Source organism: Eumetopias jubatus, unplaced genomic scaffold (genome assembly GCF_037043125.1).
Source record: "Eumetopias jubatus isolate StellerSeaLion01/CBP00866 unplaced genomic scaffold, mEumJub1_p1.0 scaffold_4, whole genome shotgun sequence".
NCBI lineage: Eukaryota > Metazoa > Chordata > Mammalia > Carnivora > Otariidae > Eumetopias > Eumetopias jubatus.
The window spans coordinates 78,044,702-78,064,411 of record NW_028274810.1 but is presented as its reverse complement, the minus strand read 5'-3'; the positions used below and the strand labels follow the sequence as shown (position 1 = coordinate 78,064,411).

Here is a 19,710-nt window from a genome sequence, read left to right as displayed (position 1 = left end):
GAGACAGGGTAAGACCACGATTCAAAGTGCCCTCTGGCTTTAACAAAGTGGTGAAGTCCTGGTGACTTCAGGGGATTGAGGGAAGGAGATACCAGGTGGCGATGGGCCAAGGAAGTGGAGACGGGGCGTATGTAGCTCACTCTTTGAAGAGTGCATGAACATGGCTTCTAGTTGTAAATGGTAACCATCTAGCAGCCCCCACCCTCCAGTCTCTCTCAAATTCTAATTAAAACATAAAGGTACAGAAAGAATTGAAAACCTAGAACATCGCCATAAACTAGTCTTGACAGCTGATTGCCAGAATGGGGGAGGGTGGTGGAGTGGCATTATCTCCACCTAGGAGAAAACCAGTGAAACTAGATTGAAAAGTACAATTGTAGTGAACCCCCAGGCTATGCTGCCCACAGAGTGACCCTGCCTCCCATCCTAAAAATAACTTGAAAGATCTTTTATCCCTCCTCCCACTGTCTGACCCTTAAAAAAAGGCAAGGTCTTTGTCAACTGGACAATGCATAGCCATCACTCTCCTGCATAGTTGCTCTGGAGGAAGAGTGTTCCTACCTATTCCCCAGGAGTACCTCTCAGCCTAAATCCACTTGGAGATGGTAACTCGCAGAAAAGACATGGGTTCAAGGGGGGAGAAGTGGGGAAGCATCCGAGGAAGAGGCACAGCCCCTTGCAGATACAGATGGGAAGAGGCTAGGCATGTCATTTTTTGGAACTGCATTTGTTGAAAGCATCAGAATGGCCAGGATACAGAGGTGGGAGAAGGTTCCATTTCAACCCCACAGAGATACATTAGATGAAAGCCTGATAACTCCAGAGAATGGAGCTGAAAACCAAGCCCAAGCACCTGCTCTCCCACTGCAGATCAGTGATGAAATTTGGCCAGCGCCCAAGTGGGACCAAGAACACAGCACACATTACTGGAAAACCATTCAACAGCCATGTCCCCCTTCCTTGCCTGCGGAGCCCAACTTTTGATTCAGGGTGTACTGTTTCCCCCCATGGGACTCAGGTTTTCTGATTGTTCTAAGGTATCTGTGCGCACCCATTTCCTGTGCCAATGATTGGGGTCGGGCTTGTAAGCCAGTTCTGGCCAACGTAAGGAGAAATCAGCTAAGGGGAGGATGGATTCTGGGAAAGGTTTCTTGCTCTTAAAATGATACCTACAAGGAAGAAACAGTTCTTTTTCTGCTCTAGATGGTAAGGATGTGATGTCTGAAGCTGCCGCATTCAACTTGCCACCATAAGGGAGCTAGCCTAATGTGACAAGGATGGCACAGTAGAAAGACAGAAAGAACCTGGATCCTTGAGGACCCTGATGAGCTACTGAAGTAACCATGCTCTATCTCAACTCAGGTAAGCTAAGAAAGCATTTTTAGGGGCACCTGGGTGGCTTGGTCAGTTAAGCATCTAACGCTTTGATTTTGGCTCAGGTCATGATCTCAGGGTCATGAGATCAAGCCCCATGTGGGGCTTCGTGCCCAGCACGGAATCTGCCTGGGATTCTCTCCCTCTCCCTTTGTCCCTCCCCTCGTTCTCTCTCAATAAATAAATAAATAAAATCTTTTAAAAATCATTTCTAGTTAAACACCAGCGGGATTGAGATTTATTGTTACTTGCAGCTGAAAGCCTTACAAACCAACCCAAGGGACAAGTCACACATTGAGTTTTTTGGCAGACACCAGCTATCTCCTTGTTCAAGAACAAGGAAACAGAAAACACCAAGAAATCGGGCTCATGAAAAAAACCTTTCGGAATAAATGAACAGTAAAATTATTCTGAAGATCCAGGAGGAGCAGCTTCTTCCGAGGGATTTGGTGTGACAGAGAAACAAGTGAGGCGATTGTCTGGCATCTGCAAGAAGAGGAGAGAAAACACTGCCTCCCCATAGAGGGAGCAGAAGGTCATGAAGGGACAACAGGCAGAGAAGAAAAAGAAGATCGGGGGGAGGTACAAGCGGAGAGGTGAGCACGGCCCGGGAGGGAAACTAAAGGTGCATTAGTGAAACCGAAGCATTTAAAAGAAAAGGCACTGCAAACATAAGGAATTTTGACAGAATCACACGCAGGATGGGAACATCAAGTAGACAAGAAGGAGGAGGTAGAAATGAAGAGTATGTTTACTTTATACATGGAGAACGCAAGAGCAAAACGGCAGCATGGAAATAATACATGTTGCTCTCAAGTAGCCATGAAGTAATTAAAATGCTGACCCTACCCTTTCACAACAAAGAAAACCTCAGTGGTGACGTTAAAAAGGAAAAGTTGTACAAACCTCTTTCTCTAAGCACGGAGCAATAAAATCAGAAACAAAAATAAACGCAAATCATCCAGAAATTGAAACACATTCTCTAAAATAAATTCAGGCAAAACAGCACTACGAGAAGAAAACCATAGGTCTAAATCTTCATGACCTTGAACCAGGCAGTGATTTCTGAGATAGGAAACCAAAGGCACAGGCAACCCAAGATTTCACCAAAATGTAAAACTCGGAGCTTCAAAAGACACAACTCAAAGGGAAAGACAGGTGTCTGCCAGCAGCATGACTGGGGGGTGGGCAAAATGGGGGAAGGTGGGCAAAAGGTTCAAATTTCCAGTTATAAAATAAGTAAGTCCTGGGGCGCAATGCATGGCATGGTGACTCTAGTTAACAATACCATGTTGTGGGGCGCCTGGGTGGCTCAGTCAGTGAAGCCTCTGCCTTCGGCTCAGGTCATGATCCCAGGGTTCTGGGATCGAGTCCCATGTCGGGCTCCCAGCTCAGCAGGAAGCCTGCTTCTCCCTCTCCTCCCAGCTTGTGCTCTCTCTCTCTCTCCCCGCTTCCCTTAAATAAATAAAATCTTTTTTTTTTCAGATTTTATTTATTTGAGAGAGAGACAGAGATAGAGAGAGAGAGCACACTCTCAAGTGGGCCCTCGGCCAATATGAATGATGTCCTTCTGAAAAGGGGAGATTTGGACACAGAGGCAGACACTCACGGAGGGGAGACAATATGAAGACACACAGGGAGGAGAGGCCGTGTGACGGGAACATGCATCTACACGCCAAGGAGGAAGAAGGACCGCCAGCAAACACAGGAGGCTAGAAGCAAGGGAGGATCCTCCCCCGGAGCAGTCAGAGAGCTCTTCGCTCTGCTGCCACTTTTGATTTCAGACTTGCAGCTTCCGCAAGTGTGAGACAACACATTGCTTTGGTTTGAAGCCATCTGATATTCGGTACTTTGTTACAGCAGTCTTAGAGAACTAGAAAGGCCTTTGAAAATTTAGAAAAATACCAAGGCCTAATATCCAGAATATATATATTTAAAAAGAGAGAGCGAGAGAGCTCATAACTCAATGACAAAAAGAAAACCCAGCACATGAAAAGATGTTCAACGTCACCAGTCATTAAGGAGATGCAAACCCAAAACACAGTGAGATCCCACTCCACACCCACTAGGATGGCCGTAACCAACAAAAACACAAACCGGTTTCGGCGCCGAGGTGGAGAGACTGGAGCCCCTGTACGTTGCCGGCGGGAATGTCAAATGGCACAGATGCTTTGGAAGACAGCTTGGCAGTCCCTCAAGAAGTTCATTGGTTCCTCAAGAAGATAAAAAGCTACTATATGTTTTAGTCAGCTCAGGCTGCCGTAACAAGACACTACAGACTCTGCAGCATCAACAACAAAGATGAATTTTTTCCACAGTTCTAGAGGCTAGAACTCCCAGATCGAGAGGTTTACAGATTTGTATCTATAGGATTCTGGTAAGGACTGTCTTCCTGACTGGCAGACAACTGTGTCTTGCTGTGCCCTGTCTTGGCCTTCCCTTTGTGTAGGCACAGAGAGAGCATGGGAGCTCTGGAGTCTCTTCCTCTTCTGTAAGGATGCCAGTCCTATGGGCTTAGGGCCCCACTCTTATGATCTCATTAACCTTACTTCCTCAAAGGCCCTAACTCCAAAGAGAGTCACATTGGGGGTTAGGGCTTCAACCTATGAATCTGGGGGAGACACAATTCAGTCTATAACATCATGGGACCTAGCATTTCCATTCCTACGTATACACTCAAGAGAACTGAAAACATGTCTCTACAAAATCGTGTACATGACTATTCACAGCAGCGTTATTCATAATAGCCAAAAGGTAGAAAAACGGCCCATAAACTGATGAATGGATAAACAGAATTGTGGTATACAATGGAATATTCCTCAGCCATATAAGGGAATGGTGTACCGATACACGTTACAACATGGACAAACCTTGAGAACATTATGCTAAACAACAAAAAAAAGGCAGACACAAAAGTCAACATATCGTATAAGTCTGTGTATATGAGATGCCCAGAACAGGCAAATCTATAGAACAGAAAATAGATTAGCAGTTACTAGGTGCTAGAGGGGGTGGGAGGAATGGGGAGTAACTATTAATAGGTTTCTTTTGGGGGTGTTGAGAATGTTCTGGAATTAGATAGTGTGGGCTGCATAACTATGTGATTATATGAAAAAGCACTGAACTGTACATTTTAAAAAGGTATGTGAAATTTTAGGGTATGTGAATATCTCCTCAGAAAAGTGACTATACTAAGGATGTGATATATCAGGTATAAAAACATACTGGACGTGACCAAACTTATACTTAGAGGAAAATTCATAGGCTTAAAATATGAAAACAAAACTGGGGCACCTGGGTGGCTCGGTCATTAAGCGTCTGCCTCCACCTTGGGTCATGATCCCAGGGTCCTGGGATGGAGCCCCGCATCGGGCTCCCTGCTCCGCAGGAAGCCTGCTTCTCCCTCTCCCACTCCCCCTGCTTGTGTTCCTTCTTTCGCTGTCTCTCTCTGTCAAACAAATAAACAAAATCTTTTAAAAAAATATGAAAACAAAACTAAGCACTGAACTCACCTAGAAAAAGACTTCAGGAAAGCAACAGGATGGTATTAATAAAGGTAAAACCATAAAATAAGTGACAAAAGTACACAACACTGGAATTGATAAATTGAAGAACTGATTCTTTATCATAACCAGTAAAATAAATCTCTGGCAAGGATAATTAACTAAAAAGAAATCTCAAACATATAACATGAAGAATGAAAAAGCAGAGTTAACTACAGATACTGAGGAAAGTTTTAAAATGTACATTTCTAGGCTACTGAATAAGAAAAAGATCATCAAAATATTTGCTATGAAAGCACAAATTAACGAAACTGACCCAAAAAGTATGGAAAAGGTTGAGAATATCATCCAACTTTCCCCCAAAGAAGGTGCAGGGCCCCGAAAGCGATTTTGCACACCTTCAAAGAATGATAATTATGGTACTTAAACTGTTGCGGAGCAGAGAAAAAGAAGAGATTTTTCTTGATGCCTTTTCCAAAGCCAGCAAAACTTGACAAATGCCAAAAACTTGACAAAGAACACAACAACAAAAAAAAAGCACTAATCTCTCTTGTAAATGTACATGGAAAGAAATAGTAAAATATAAGCAAATTAATTCAGCAAAATATTAAAAGAATAATACACTCAAATCCAGTAGGATATAATCTGGGAATGCAAAAAGAGCTCACATTGAAAAACCCATGAATAGAATTCATCGTGCCAATAGGTCAGAGGAGAAAAAACATGCAGTCATCTTGAAAGATGCTTAAGAAGCATTTTATAAAATTAACATCCATTTCTGATTTTTTTTTTTAAAGTTCAGTAAAAAGTGAAAGCATTATATGGCCAAGTGGCTAAAAGCACAAGGTGTCTACTTACTAACTGGGTGACCTTGGACAAATCACTTGTGCTCTCAGGCCTCAGTTTCTTTATTTGAAAGATGATTATCCTTCTATTTCAGTGAATGAATGTAGAAAATCATACTGCACAGGGCCAATGCCAACCACAGAGCACCACTCAATCAGTGGAAGCTTAGTATTTTTATTAGTAAAATGGAAACAGCATCTCCTCAACAGGATTTTTAAATCCATCTATATCAAAACAGGATTGTTAATATGAAATACCAGATAAAAATCTCATATCACATATATTATACAAAAGGGATTTTATAGTAGGTGGTTCTAGATATGGATATAGAGATGGCAAAAAAATGTGGAAGGATATACTCCAAGATATTAATAGTTGTATAGCTCTGGGTAACAGGATTACGGGTGCTTTTTTCTCTTTCTATATTGAATTTTTTTTTAATGTAAATGCAATAGCAAATGTTAAGTCACAGTAGAGATAGTAAAAAAACAGAACAAAACTGTTATTCCAGAAAACCAGACAAATTGGAAATCTCTCGCAAAAGGCAGAGAAAATAGATTAAGAGCTAAAAATGATAAAGGGTGTGACAAGATTTGAGAATCAGAAAATGGATGTACAACCTAAGGCTTAGAGAGATTCCTAGAGAGACACTGGAGCTATCAGAAATTCTAGTCAAAGCAATAACAGAAAAAAAGTTCTTTTCCAGGAATAAAAAACTGTGTGCAGATCAAAAGTTTTACTAGGTACCAGCCAAACCCAATGAAGAGAGATCAATATTGGTTAAATTTTATTTTCACTAGTAGGTGAAAGAATTACACAAATGCACACACCCAGGCTACTTACACAAGAATAAAAATCACCCTGGCCTCAGACCTCCGCAACACAGCGGCCAGAAGACTGGGAAGTAGAGTCACAAACCCATCACATCTCAGATAAGAGAAGACCCGGAAACCCTACCACTCACTTATCTCTCTTGCAAAGGACACTTGAAGGATTACTTGAAGGTGTACCCCAGCTGGGCGAGAGACAAATGAAAAGTCAGTTTCAGGAACTGGGGAAGGTGTAGCACGAAAGGAGTGTAGGTCTTTATTTCCTCATCTCTATTCCAGACTCAGAAATGTGACTGCTACGGGTTGACCAGTGACTTCTGGCGTCCCTACAGCCTGACCCTGCTGTGCCTCCTTGCTCTTTTCCAAGACCAGGGAGGAAGGTGACCGATGCGGCAGGGATAGAGGCTGGGGGACACACGACAGAACCCCTCTTTCTGAGACAGGAGAGGAGGAGGGACGATTCTGCTCTTCTGGCTGAAATTTTTGAAAAGGGCGGGCAAAAGATTGCGGGGCTGCCCGCCTCTGTCCCCTGGGAGAGGAGAGGCAGGGCGGCCGCGAGCCGGGTGTGGTGCTGGGGCTCTCTGCCAGGTCGGGAGCTGGGGCGCCCGCTGGCTCCCGCAGACCCTCCCCCGAGACGCCCGCCACAGCTCTGGCCCAGCGGCACCTAGTCACCCGCGTCCTCAGTCCCTCCCCCCCCCGGGGGGCCTCCGGGAAGGGCCCGCCGTCGGCGGGGGTCCCTGCGGTCAGGGATGTGTGCCGGGGGGGGGGGGGCGGAGGGGTGGCTCGCCTCCTGGAGAGACGCGGCGGGCGGCCTTACCCCCGGGCCCCGTAGACACGGTGACCTGAGCGTAGGTGGCTCCCGCGGCGGCAGCCGGGCCCGACACGCCGTTGAGCGCCGCCACGCGCACGGTATAGCGCGCCCCGGGCCGCAGGTGGAGCAGCGTGGCGGCGCGCTCCCGCAGCCCGGCCTGGCGCGGTACGAAGGCCACGCGCGGCCCGCACGGCTCGCACGCGCCCCCCGGGCCCTCGCGGCCGCAGCGCAGGCACAGCAGCGAGTACGTGACGTCCGAGCGGCCGCCGGAGTCGGCCGGCGGCAGCCAGCGCAGCCTCAGCGCCAGCGGCGAGCGGCTCAGGCTGTACTGCAGGTCCCGCGGCGCCGATGGCGGCCCTGGGGGGCGGGGGGCGCCGTCAGCGGGGACGGGGGTGGGTAGTGGAGGGGGAGGGGCAGAGGGGGGCGTGGGGGGTGTGGGGCCAGTGAGGGGGGAGGGACAGGGGAGGGGGGCGCGGGGGCCAGTGAGGTGCGAGGAGGGTAGTGAGGGGAGGAGGATGAGGACGCACGACGGCGCACAGAGTGTAAGGGGCCCGAGTCCCACTCCTGGCTGGGGCGCAGGGTGAGGTGACGGCGGGCGTGGGGGGGGCAGTCCACTCACGACCAGTCGAGAAGCCTGACCTCACCGCTCGGTCTCGGGACTCGTACTGGTTCTTCCAACCGCAGGCCCCGGCCCGCATCCGCCCCCCCCCCCCCGGGCTCCCCTCCCTCCGCCCCGCCGTCTGGGTCGCTGGTCCCCATGCGCCCCACGCTCCCCAGTGCAGAGCCCCCTGCCCTCGGCAACCCCTCCACCAGGCCTTTCCGGACTCCCCACCCCCCCAGCCCACCCCCCGAACGCTTGCGGGAGGGGAACTCACGGGTGCAGGAGGCCGAGGGCGGGTCGGTGGGCGAGCGTGCGTAGCTGTCCTGGCACACGCAGAACGTGGAGGCGTTCTCCAGGGCCCGGCTGTGCTCTGGGCACGGGGAGCAGAGCAGCCGGCGCGGGGACAACTTGTAAAACCCTGGGGGACAGGCTGCGGGGCAAAGCCACGTGAGGAGGGGGTCTCCTCCACAGCTTCTCTCTCCCCCACTCTCTTGCCTGCCCCATTAGGGTGAGTTTATGTCCTGGAATTGTGCCGGGAAAGGGGGTCTCAGCTACTCCAGCCCTGCCCCATGGGGTGGCAGCTCCTGACCCAACAGCCCGGTACTATCTAGCCCTTAGTAAGTGCTTACTGTGTGCCAAACACTGAGTATTTTACTTTTAGTAATTCACTAAATCCTCACAACAGCCCGTGAGGTATGTACTTTATCCTTATTTTTAAAATGAGGAAATTAAGGCTCAGAGAGGTTCAGTAACTTGCCCAATGTCCCACAGCTAGTAAGTGGTGGGATTCCAACCCAAGCAGACACCATGCCACCCTAATGCCCATTGGAAGAAAATGAGCCCAACTCTCTAGTCTTGATGTGAGGCCAGAAGAGAGGTGCCTCCAAGGGGTGTGTCACAGCTCCCCAGGGACAGACACCCACAAACTCCTAGTTATGGTCGCGCGTGCGTGCGCGCGCGCGCACACACACACACACACACACACACACACACACACACACACTGTTGTCGGAGCCCATCCTCCCACCACTAGCATTTGGGGTTCATCATCACAAATCCTCAAATGACACCCTTGGTTGCAGGATGGAAGTGGAGCCAGCCAGGTGGAGGGGAGTAGGCAGGAGGAGGGTGAAGTTTCCCTGGTTCTAGTCTTGACACCCTCCTCAATGACTTTGCTTCCCTCACTTCTCTGCTTCTCTCGCCTCACCCAGAACATAGGTTGTTAAGAGCACAGGCTTTTGTATCTGGACAACCTGGGTTTGCAGCTGGGTTGTACCGCTTAGTTGCTGGTGACCTCGGGCAGATTGCTTGACCTCCCTGAGCCTTGCATAGAATACCCACCTCAAAAATGTTGGTGGGGGACTAGCTGAGATGAAGTGTAAGCCTCTTAGCCCAGTGCAGGCAACATGTACACTACAGTGGTCGTAATTACCGTTCCTCCATCACAGGCCTGAAGTGGAAACTGCTAAACACCCACTTGAAAAATTTTCTCACCAGTTGGGCCAGGCGGGAGGGAGGCCATGGCTCCTGGCCCCTCTTCTGGGAGTTTGGGTGGCTCTCACGTTGTTCCCTGCCCCCACCCAGCTGGCCTTCTTTCTAGTTTAGCTGGTTCTGGACGGCTGGCGGCTCTCCAGCCCCAGGAAGACACTATACAACAGAGGGGATGCAGACGAGCCCTCAGGAAGAATGTTCGGGCCGTGGGAGGAAGAAGAGGGTTTCCGTGATCTGGAAGCCTTTAGGCTTGGGAGGTTCCATCTTGTTGAGTCCTTGGGCAGCACAGCTTAGGGCAGGGTCTCTGAAGCCCCAGGGGCTTTGGAACTATCTGCCTTCAGAACAGAGCATGGGACTCACTACCATGGTGGTCTGGTGGGCAATAGCAGCCCCCACTGGGACTCAGGTGGCCTGGGGTCCCCTGTTAGCCCCACCCCTCCCTATGCTTCTCTGGCCTCAAGAAACCATCAGTTAGGTGCGGATAAAACCATGGCCTGCCAACCTCCGTTGTGAAGCCAGAACTGGGATCCATTTGCAGGGTCTCACAGCGGTCGGAAAAAAAGACCAGAGGCTCCTTTTCTCTGCGTGTTTGTGGACATCTGCGGTCCCAGAGATGTGTGTCCCAGCAGAGACAGCAGTGTGTTATCTCTACTTTGACAGGCTCCATTTAGAAGAGGTTTGTGTTGAGGGGCAGACTCCTGAAGCCTCCTGACTCCCGGCCCCTCCCCCTCTTCCTCAAGGTCAGAGTCAAGTGTCAGAGATCACCTAGTTCAACTCCACTGGCCCGGTCCTCCAGCAGCTTTCCTAGCAGGAGCCACAGTCTTTGCTCAGAAATGGCAAGCCCACCTTCTTCTGTGCCTCTGCTGAATGGCATTAGCAGTGAGAAGGGGCTTCCTTATGTTGAGTCCAAATTAGCCCCCCTGTCTGTAATCCGCCCTCATGCCACCCTGTCTCAGGGCCTCTGTGTGCCCATGGAGACTTAGAGAACATATCTGCTTGGGTCACTCTGCTCCAGGGCAGTCCTATAGAGATTTGAAGACACACCCTGATTCCCCACCCCACCTCCCCAGGGAAGCCCCCAGTCTTTAATTCCTCCAGTGGCTGGGAGAGGGTAAATAAAAGAGAGAAACAAAAGGGAGAACACCTTTGTTCTATCCCCTCCACATGCGTCTACTTTAGAGAGGGCTCTGTACTTAGCTGCAGAAGGCACTGGAAGGCCTTCACTGTCTAAACACAAATCTGACCATCTCACTTCCCTTCTTTTTTTTTTTTTAATTTTATTTATTTATTTATTTGACAGAGAGAGTGAGAGAGCACAAGCAGGGGGAGCAGTAGAAGGAGAGGGAGAAGGAGGCTTCCCGCTGGGCAAGGAGCCCGATGCGGGGCTCGATCCCAGGGCCCTGGGATCATGACCTGAGCCAAAGGCAGACGCTTAAACGTCTGAGCCACCCAGGCGCCCCCTCACTTCCCTTCTTAAAACCCTCCAACAACTCCCCAGTGCCAGCCACCCCACCCATGCCACACTAAACCCCTTCCCACCTCTGGCTCTTGTCCTATAACATTTTGCTCCCCTTCGCTCCTGGCAAACTGCTACATTTCTCCAGACCCCAGTTCAAATTAATACCTCCCTTGTGAAGCTCTCCCTGGCATTCTCCCCAGCTCCCTACGCCTCAAGACAGAGCTGACACCATTACAAGTGGCTTTTGTCTAGTCTCGGCTTAAGTCAGAAGCGGGAGTGGGTTCCTGAGTGTGTGTGTGTGTGTGTGTGTGTGTGTGTGTGATTGCATGATTGCCCACAATGTGTATCCAAGCCCCCTCCTCCAGATCCTGATCCATTCATTGGATGATTTTTTTTAGCACCTACTGTGAACCAGGTGCTCTGGAGTGCGGCTCTGGAGATAAGAGTGCATAAAACAGACCAGGATCCCACTGTCCAGTGGCCCAGATGCCCTCCTCCCACCCACCTCACAGGGAGAAGAGAGGCTGTCAGTTGGTAATTCCCTCAAGGTCTGGCCATCAAACCCACAAACCTCCATCTACACCCACCTTCCCTCTCCTCCTCCCTCCAGGCCCAGAGGAGGAGATGGGCCCCCTCCTGTTGAAGGCCTCCAGCCCCTCCTCCTCCACTCTGGGTCCAGCCCCTTCTCCTCCTCCCAGACTATATTCCATCAGTCACATGGCTCCTAATTCTTACATCACTCCTTCTCTACTGGGTCTTCCTAGTGACAGAACAAGGGAGTGGAGCAGTAAAAGTGGTCCATTCAGGGTGCAGATAGTAAGGGCGTTATCTATACAGTATTAAAAAAACAATAAAACTGGGGCACCTGGGTGGCTCAGTTGGTTAAGCATCTGTCTTTGGCTCAGATCATGATCCCGGGGTCCTGGGATCGAGCCCCAAATCATAGGGCTCCCTGCTCAGTGGGGAGTCTGCTTGTCCCTCTCCCTCTGCCCCTCCCCCTGCTTGTGCACTCTCTCTCTCGCTCACTCTCTCAAATAAATAAATATATTTTAAAAAACAATAAAACTGGCTAAAACATGGCCTGATCTTTATTAGCAACAAGCATCAGCCATTCTAAACCATGTCAGTAATAAAATATATCCCCCTGGGGCAGACTGCTCCCACCAGGCCCCACTTGGTACCCCACTAGCTCCTTCGTCAGCAGATAAACAAGGCTCCTATCTACAGTCAAAATCTTCTCTCAACCCAGTGTCCTCTTTAAGATACCAACCCCTCCCCTCACCTTTCAAATCCAGCCTTCCAGGAGTTGAGTACATTCCCTGACTCCAGCTCCACATCTTCCTCCATCCCCCAACCTACTGCAGCTGGGTTCTCTCTCTCTCTCTCTCTCACCCCCCCCCCCCATTACTCTCTCTCTCTCCGTTGCTGTTGCCTGGGCCACCAAGCAGACACTGTCCAAACCTCTCCTTACCTGAGTGCTTACCAACACTATAAGCTGTTCCTTCCTGGACCCCTCCATCTCCCCGGGCTGCCATGAAATCACACTCTTCTGGATCTCCTCTAACCACTGATTCTTCCTCAAAGTCCTTCTTTTTGGGCTTCAATTCTTCTATGTATGCTCCCTTAAATACTGCTGTTGTGTGAGACTCCATCATTGGCCCTCTTGCTTCTTACCTCACCTTTGTCTGTCCCAACCATACCCATGGCTTCAAATAGTACCTATGTCTCTGTTGCTGAGCTCCAGACTTACTTTCTAGCTACCTCTACTTGAACGCACCACAGGCACCATAAATTCGATGTCCATCAGTATCTCGTGTTCTCTACCCCAGTGAATGATCCTCTGTCCATTCAATCCTCTAGAAGCATACAAATCAAAAAGGACTCTCCTCTCCTCCCATGTCACATGGTCACCAAGTGCTGTGGATGTGTCTCATTATCCCATCCATCCTCCTGTCTCAATGATCTCTGCTACTCCTACCTCAGTTCAGACCTTCTGCTCTTTCTTCTGGACCACTGTACCATCTTTTTCTGGCCTTTAATCCTTCCTTCCCCCAATCATTTCTTTGTAATTACAGCTCAAGTGATCTTGTGAAAATATAAATCTGAACATGTCAGATCCCTGCTTCAAATCCTCCACATAGGTCTACAGCATAAAGTCTAAGCTCTTTATTCTAATGTTCAAGGCCCTTCATGATTTATTCCTGCCCCTCTCCAGCCCCATCACCTCTCACACCCCCAAATGCCCTCTGCTCCTAGCCCCAAACATGCCTCCGTGTTTCTGCAGACAATCTTTTAACTGAGAATGCTTTTAGCGGCCTAGAAGAAAGGCCTTCTCACCATCTCTCTCCACCCTTAGAATTGGCTTCTCCCTTCGCCAGGCTTCCTCAACTCTCTGTTGATATGTATCACATGCTATGGTAATCACTCCTTCACCCAGTACATTTCCACTGGGCACCTACCATATCCTGTTATGGACACTGAGGCTGCTGAGACTGATGCAACCATTGCCTGAGGTCAGTTCCTAGTCCAGTGGTGGAAACACACATAAGTAGATCACTGCATACCATGGGGTGAGCACAGAAATCAAGGTTGCAGTCAACTACACTTCAATTTGAAAAAAAAAAAAAGCAAGAAGTAGAGGTTGCAATGGGTGCTGGAGAGCAAAAGTGGATCCTAACCCTACTTGGAGAGTTCAGAAAGGTTCATGCCTCCAAGTCCCTTACTAATCCACAAGTTCCCCCGAGGAAAGAGATGATGACATCATCTAAATACATATAATGAACCTGCCTAAATGCATTTGGTAAGTTCTCAGTTCATACTAAATGGACGATTGAACAAAGGAAAGAGTAAGTTTAGTCATTTCTTCCTCTGTCTTCCCACCACTATATTAATCCCTCTGTTAGATCATATATCACCTTGTGATTTTTAAATTTTTACATTTTTCATCTGCAGAGCTTCTGAAGAGTTGAGACTATGCCTGACTCATTTCTGTTGTCCTGACATCAAAAGAGGTTGTAGCTTAGAAAAAGCATTACCTGATCTTTCTACATTAAGGGCACGCATCCATACCCACCCATCCTTACCCTCAGTCCTCAGAGCCACAGATGGGGGAGAAAAGGAGAGGTCTGGTCCTGGTGCCCACACAGACCTGAGAACCCAACAGGACCCGCACATGAAGGGTCTCCCTCAGGGGGCACAGTGATTCATAGATCAGAGAGCTGGGTGGGATGTTAGTAGTCATCTAGGGCAACCTCCCGATCTCTCTCTCCAGCTCAAGAAAATCCCCCTGCCAGCCTCTGATTTGCATATCATCAGTGAAAGGGTGCTCACTCTTTATAATGTAAACAATCCGTTAGCTAGTAGAGGTGGGTTGCTGTACAGTTCTTCCTTATGCCTAAGGGAGGCAGCATGATGTAATAGAAAGAACTTGACAGTTGGGCAAATCTGGGTTCAAATCCTGGTTCCCCATTTACTAACTTTGCAAGTGAGATGTTAATCCCTCTGGGCTTCCGTTTCCTCATCTGCGAAATAGGGATACTGGCGACTTACTTTATTGCCGAGAATAAAGGAGACGTCTTATGTGAGGTGCTGATCATAGTGCCTGAAATACAAGGCCCTCCTAATGCCCCCTCATACGAAGTCAGATTCACCTCCCAGTAACTTCACTCAACGGTCCTGGCTGGACTCCCTGGAAAGCTCCACAGAAGGTCAGGACTCTGCGCTCCACAGCCCATAGCTTCTCCACTCCCCCTCCTGCCTCTTTCATCTACCGCACGCTCTCTCCCCATTGCCACCTGCGCGCTACGCTCCCACGCCACACCCCCTCGTCCGCGGAATACCTTCACAGATGTCACCACGTTCCTGGAATCCCGCACTGCAGCTGCAGCGGCCCACGGGCACCAGCCACTCACCGTCGGCGCCACAGTGCATGCGCGGGGGGCTGCCGGGCTCCCCCTCTGCGTGCGCCACGCACGTTCCCGTCACCTCCACCAGCGTGGAGAAGGCGCTCTCGGCTGCGGTGGCTGGGAACGCCGCCAGGCCCCGCACCGTGGCGCGGCACTGCTTGTAGTAGACGCGCACGGAGACCAGCGCCACGCATGCGCCCACGTCCTGAAAGGCCAGGTGGAAACCCCGCCGGCTGAGCGGACCGATCTCGCGCACCTCTGTGTTCAGCTTCATCTTGCGCTCGCCCAGGTCGCCCTGCGTGAAGCTCTCATCCGCCGCGATTGTATCAATCTTGCGGGGCCGGCTGCCACCTGGGCGGGGACGCCCGCGGCCCAGGTCAGCCTCTGTTTCCAGGTAGTAGACGTTGAAAGTCTCCTTGCAGGTGCCGGCGGCGCCCGGGATGCTGCTGCAGTCGCGCAGCGTGAACTGCAGCTCCACGAAGATGCGCTGTCCGCGGCCACGGCTGATCCAGCCAGTTTGCAACCAGTTGTCCTGGTTGGGCTCCAGCACGTTGCACACCTGATATGTGCGGATGGGACGGTCATGCTCGTCCACGCCGCTGATCTCCTCCCACTGGGGAGGAGAACAAAGATGTGGGAAGCTCAGAGCCAAGGCGCCCCCAGGAGGTCGAGCCCTGGCGGTGACGAAAGCTGAAAACCCCCTTCCCCATCGTCACGCATTCCCTCTCCCCCACCTCCGGCCCCTGAAATTATAAAAGATGAAGAGCTGGGAGAGATATTGGAGACAACGGAGCCAAATCCATAATTTGATAGGTGGGGAAACTGAGGCTCCAGAGAGAGAGAGTGATTTGACTGGATATGAACGTCGAGTTAGCTGCAGAGCTGGGAATGGTGCCTGAAGTCTCCTGGCTCCCCACCAGGTGCCTACTCAGTGACCAGGCTGCAGTCACACAGCCACATCTCCCCACCCCCAGCCCTAGTTTCCAAGTCTCTTTTAGGATTTTAAATCTTGCTTGTTCTGTCAATCTATCAATCAACAACACTGCTTAGAGGATCTACTACGTGCGAGGCATTGTCCAGCATTGGCTCATCTAGATGACACGTATATTTTGCTAGACACAGCCAGTTTCGCCCTCACTATCTTACCCCCCCCCCCTTTTCTTTTTTCTTCTTGGACTGACTGAAGACTCAACGTTTTCTAATAGGCCACTCTGGCTTGAAGCCAGTGCTCCTGGAGACCACGTGCTCTGAGGAGCATTTTATGCTGTTGTAACCACAAGGAACTAAAGGATTTGAATCCCAGACCACCAGAAGATTCCTGGGACAGGGAGGGAAAGGTTACACTTACCCCATTACTTGGCAGAGCAGTCCAGCCCAGCTCAGCCTGGGAGGCTTTGGAATCCAGGAGGATGACTAGGGAGAAGGAAGAACAGAGATGTCAGAAAACCGGAAGGTCAGGAAGGTGAGAGGGAACCTTTTGTGAGTTCACTGTAAATTTGCTGAGGGGACAGAGACAAATTTTTCCCACTCCATACCTTACCATGAGGGGGTGGGATGTGAGTAGCTCAAGTCCAGAAAGAGGTAGCCACAACAATTAGGGAAGGAGCCTGTATAGGTTTCCTGTAACTGCTGTAACAAATTATCACAAACTCCACAGCTTCAAATAACAGTAACTTATTCTTTTACAGTTCTGGAGGTCAGAATTTGGAAATCAGCTTCATTGGTCTGAAGTCGGGGTGTCAGCAGGACTGGCTCCATCTGTAGGTTCAGAGGTTCCATTTCCACTGGAATTTTTCAGCTTCTTATGGCCACCTAGATTCCTTGGCTTGTGGCCCCCTCCTCCATCTTCAAAGTGCTTCTCTCCAATCTCCTTCTGTGATCGAGGTGCTTTCTCCTCCGGCTCTGACTCCGCCTGCATCCCTCTTACAGGAACCATTGTGATTACATCGAGGTTATCCAAATAATCCAGGATAATGTCTCCATCTCAGGATCCCTACCCACATCTGCAAAGTCTTTTGCCCTTTAGAATAACATTCACAGGTTCTGGGGATTAGGATGTGGACATATTTGGAGAGTCATTATTCAGCCTGCCACAGAGTTCATGGAAGTACTCTAAGACTGGCTCTAAGATAGGGGTGGTGGTGTCAGTGAGCCCCCCTCCCGCCTCCCTAGGCTCCCTAAATTATAGCTGAGTGTCCAGAAGAGGGAGAACATAAGCATATTAGAGAATTTCTGCATACATCCTGAATTACTCATACTCAGGGGCTCTTCTGAGTTCTGAAGTCACCAGGGATGGAAGAGACTTGAACCTTTTCAGTTTGACTCCCAGGGGCTCTGGGAAAAATGAGTGGAGAGACTCTGCCAGCAGCAGGAGCAATAAAAATCTCTTCTCTCCTCTGCTGTCAGTATCAATTCCAAAGAAGCACTGGTCTGGACAGCACAGCAGCAGCTCAGAGACAGGAGCCCAGGCTATCCTGAAGTCTTGGAAGATTACAAAGCTGGAGCTTAAACAAGGGGGCGGGGCTCCAAGGTAAGGGTCTCTAAGAGGGTTGGCTCCAGAGGCATGGGCGACTGTAAACAGGACCACAGACAGCTTCCCGGTTTTGGTATAACTGACTGCACTTCGGAATAGCATATTGGAAAGCCTCAGAGATCCGGCGCCCCAACCCCCCGGTCAGCGATTCAGATTCCAGCTCCTCGGGATTCTGCACCTGGATATGACGCCTCTGGATTTAGATGAGTGTGCAGCTCCCCCAAATCCAGAGTCAGAGGCAAGGCGCGGGCTCTGGTACCGCAGGCAGCCCCAAGCCCAGCAACGCGGACCGCGTCGGGTAGTCTACGCTCCGAATTCAGCACTGCGGACAGCTCCCTCGCCAGCACGTCGGGCTGCTCTCGGCCGCAGCCACCCCTTCCCGACCAGCGCTCCACCTCCTGCCTCACGGTTCGGGCTCCGTCCCGTCGTCCCGTACTTCAATCTCACCTCCACACCTCCCTGTCTCCTCTGCTCTCTTCATCTCCCCGCCCCCACATCTCCCCCCTCCATTCGCTCAGCCTGTCCGTCTCACTGGCCCCTGAACCGCTGCCTCTGGCTCCCACGGTTCCTGGGCTCTTTCTTCCCCAGCCTCCCAGGTCTCCAGCCCCATCTCCTCAATGCCCCTCTCTTTTCCATTGCTTAGCTACCTTTTTTTCTGTCTCTTTAGTTCTTTGCTTCCCGCTGCCCGCTGGCTTCAAACCCCAGTACAGACTCCAGTCTCTCTATACGACTCCTTCCCTCAGAACCCCAGTTCTCCAGCCCCTTATCTTCTGGCATCCCGGCTCCAAGAACAGCCACCAGTCTCCTCACCTTCCTCGGCGGTCCCGGGCCTCCCTGGTCCCAAAAGCAACGCCAGACAGAGTGGCATCAGGCAGACCAACAGGCGCAGCGGATGTGGGCCGGCGCCGGTCTCCATGGTCCGCAGACCGCGCAGTCAGTGCGGCGGCGGCTCAAGCCGCGCCAGCCCCAGCACCGCTGAACAGTGCCCCCAGACCCTAGCGCCTGCTGGGGGCGGGATCTCGCTGGTTACCATCATCCATGGGAACCAATCACTAGGCACCGCCGCGGGAGGTCCACCAATCCTCGCCAGCAGAAGGTGAAGGGGTGGAGTTTCATAGGCCAGGGGCGGAACAGAGAAATGGAGGGGGGAAGGAAGGGGTCCAGCCAATCTCCAAACGTGGGGGTGGGGCAGCGCTGAGCGCTGGCCTGGCTCCTGGGGAGGAGGATGAGCCGTCGACGAGGGCCCAGAGCGCAAAACCTTAGCCTCTCATTCCCGAGAAGTAGACACCGTGGGCGTGGCTTAAGGAGGGGTGACCCTCGGGAGGCAACGACGCTTGCAGCCTCTGAGCTAGCCGGGAAGCTCCCTTGTTCCCCCAGGACTTGCAAGGGATTTTGAAGCCTGACGTCCTGACCCCAAGCTCTGGGGAGCTCTATCTCCCAGCACTTGGCTTCTTCCTATGTCTGCGCTCCTGGCGTCTCCTGGCTGGATCCCGCCCCCTTCTCTCCCCGCCCTCCTCACACAACACACACACACACACACACACACACACACACACACACACACACACACCGGCACACACACACACACACACACACACACACACACACACACCGGCTGAAGGAAGGGGCTAAGCCCGACGACCCTGGGGGCTACTCGAGAAGGGAGAGCAAAGTGGGAGACGGAGTCCCACCCTATCAGCAACGCTTCCGAGGTTGGGAAAACATGTGGACGCTAGAATGGGGTTGGTAGTAGATTTTGCATGAACGACTGGTTCCTCAGGTTCTTGCTCTTGCTGCCAGGACACAGACAGCACTCTGCACAACTACCCTTTTCCCCGGTCTGCTCAGTTCCTGGAGTTCCCCCCTTTGATAATCCCTCTCCGCCCATCTCAGGGGACTGGTGAGGAGCTCAGCGGCGGGGACTCCGAGGCGTCTGCGAGAAAGGCGGACCAATCCTCAGAGTTCAACCAGCGCTGGGGAAGCTGCAAGGAAACGTGGAACACGACCTCTATCTAGTGAAGGTCATTTATGTGGAAGCTGAGGATTTAAGGCGTTGGTGGTGGGAAGGGCTGAAGCCCTCCAGGACGAGGGAGGCGGCTATTGAGCGCCACCATCTGGGCTGAACTTGAGCAGGCAAAGCTCCACCCACCCTGTAGCTTTTCAGTGCTCTTTTCTTGGGGGACCCAAATCCTCTGCTTTTGGAAGCTAAAGTAGCTGGAGAACCCTTGAAAATCAATGAGTCCTGTGTCTACATGACCTGCGTGGCTTGACTGTGCGTTTTGGATATCTGTGTTCTTTACCATTCCAACCAACCCTCCCTGAGTGCCATGCTCTGTGCTGAAAATATCTGGGTGAAT

General features: G+C 51.0%; 1 protein-coding gene across 1 annotated transcript in view; it reads right to left on the bottom strand.

Moving 5' to 3' along the window:
- The window catches only part of EPHA10 (EPH receptor A10), a 39,651-nt gene extending 21,382 nt beyond the window's left edge, over positions 1-18,269 (bottom strand). Inside the window, exons 1-5 of the mRNA XM_028113833.2 lie at positions 18,164-18,269; positions 16,169-16,233; positions 14,755-15,433; positions 8,240-8,395; positions 7,371-7,721 (exon numbers count right to left, since the gene is read on the bottom strand). Coding sequence (XP_027969634.1) covers positions 7,371-7,721; positions 8,240-8,395; positions 14,755-15,433; positions 16,169-16,233; positions 18,164-18,269 — 1,357 coding nt within the window. The remainder of the gene's footprint in view (positions 1-7,370; positions 7,722-8,239; positions 8,396-14,754; positions 15,434-16,168; positions 16,234-18,163) is intronic.
- Positions 18,270-19,710: the final 1,441 nt, after the last annotated feature.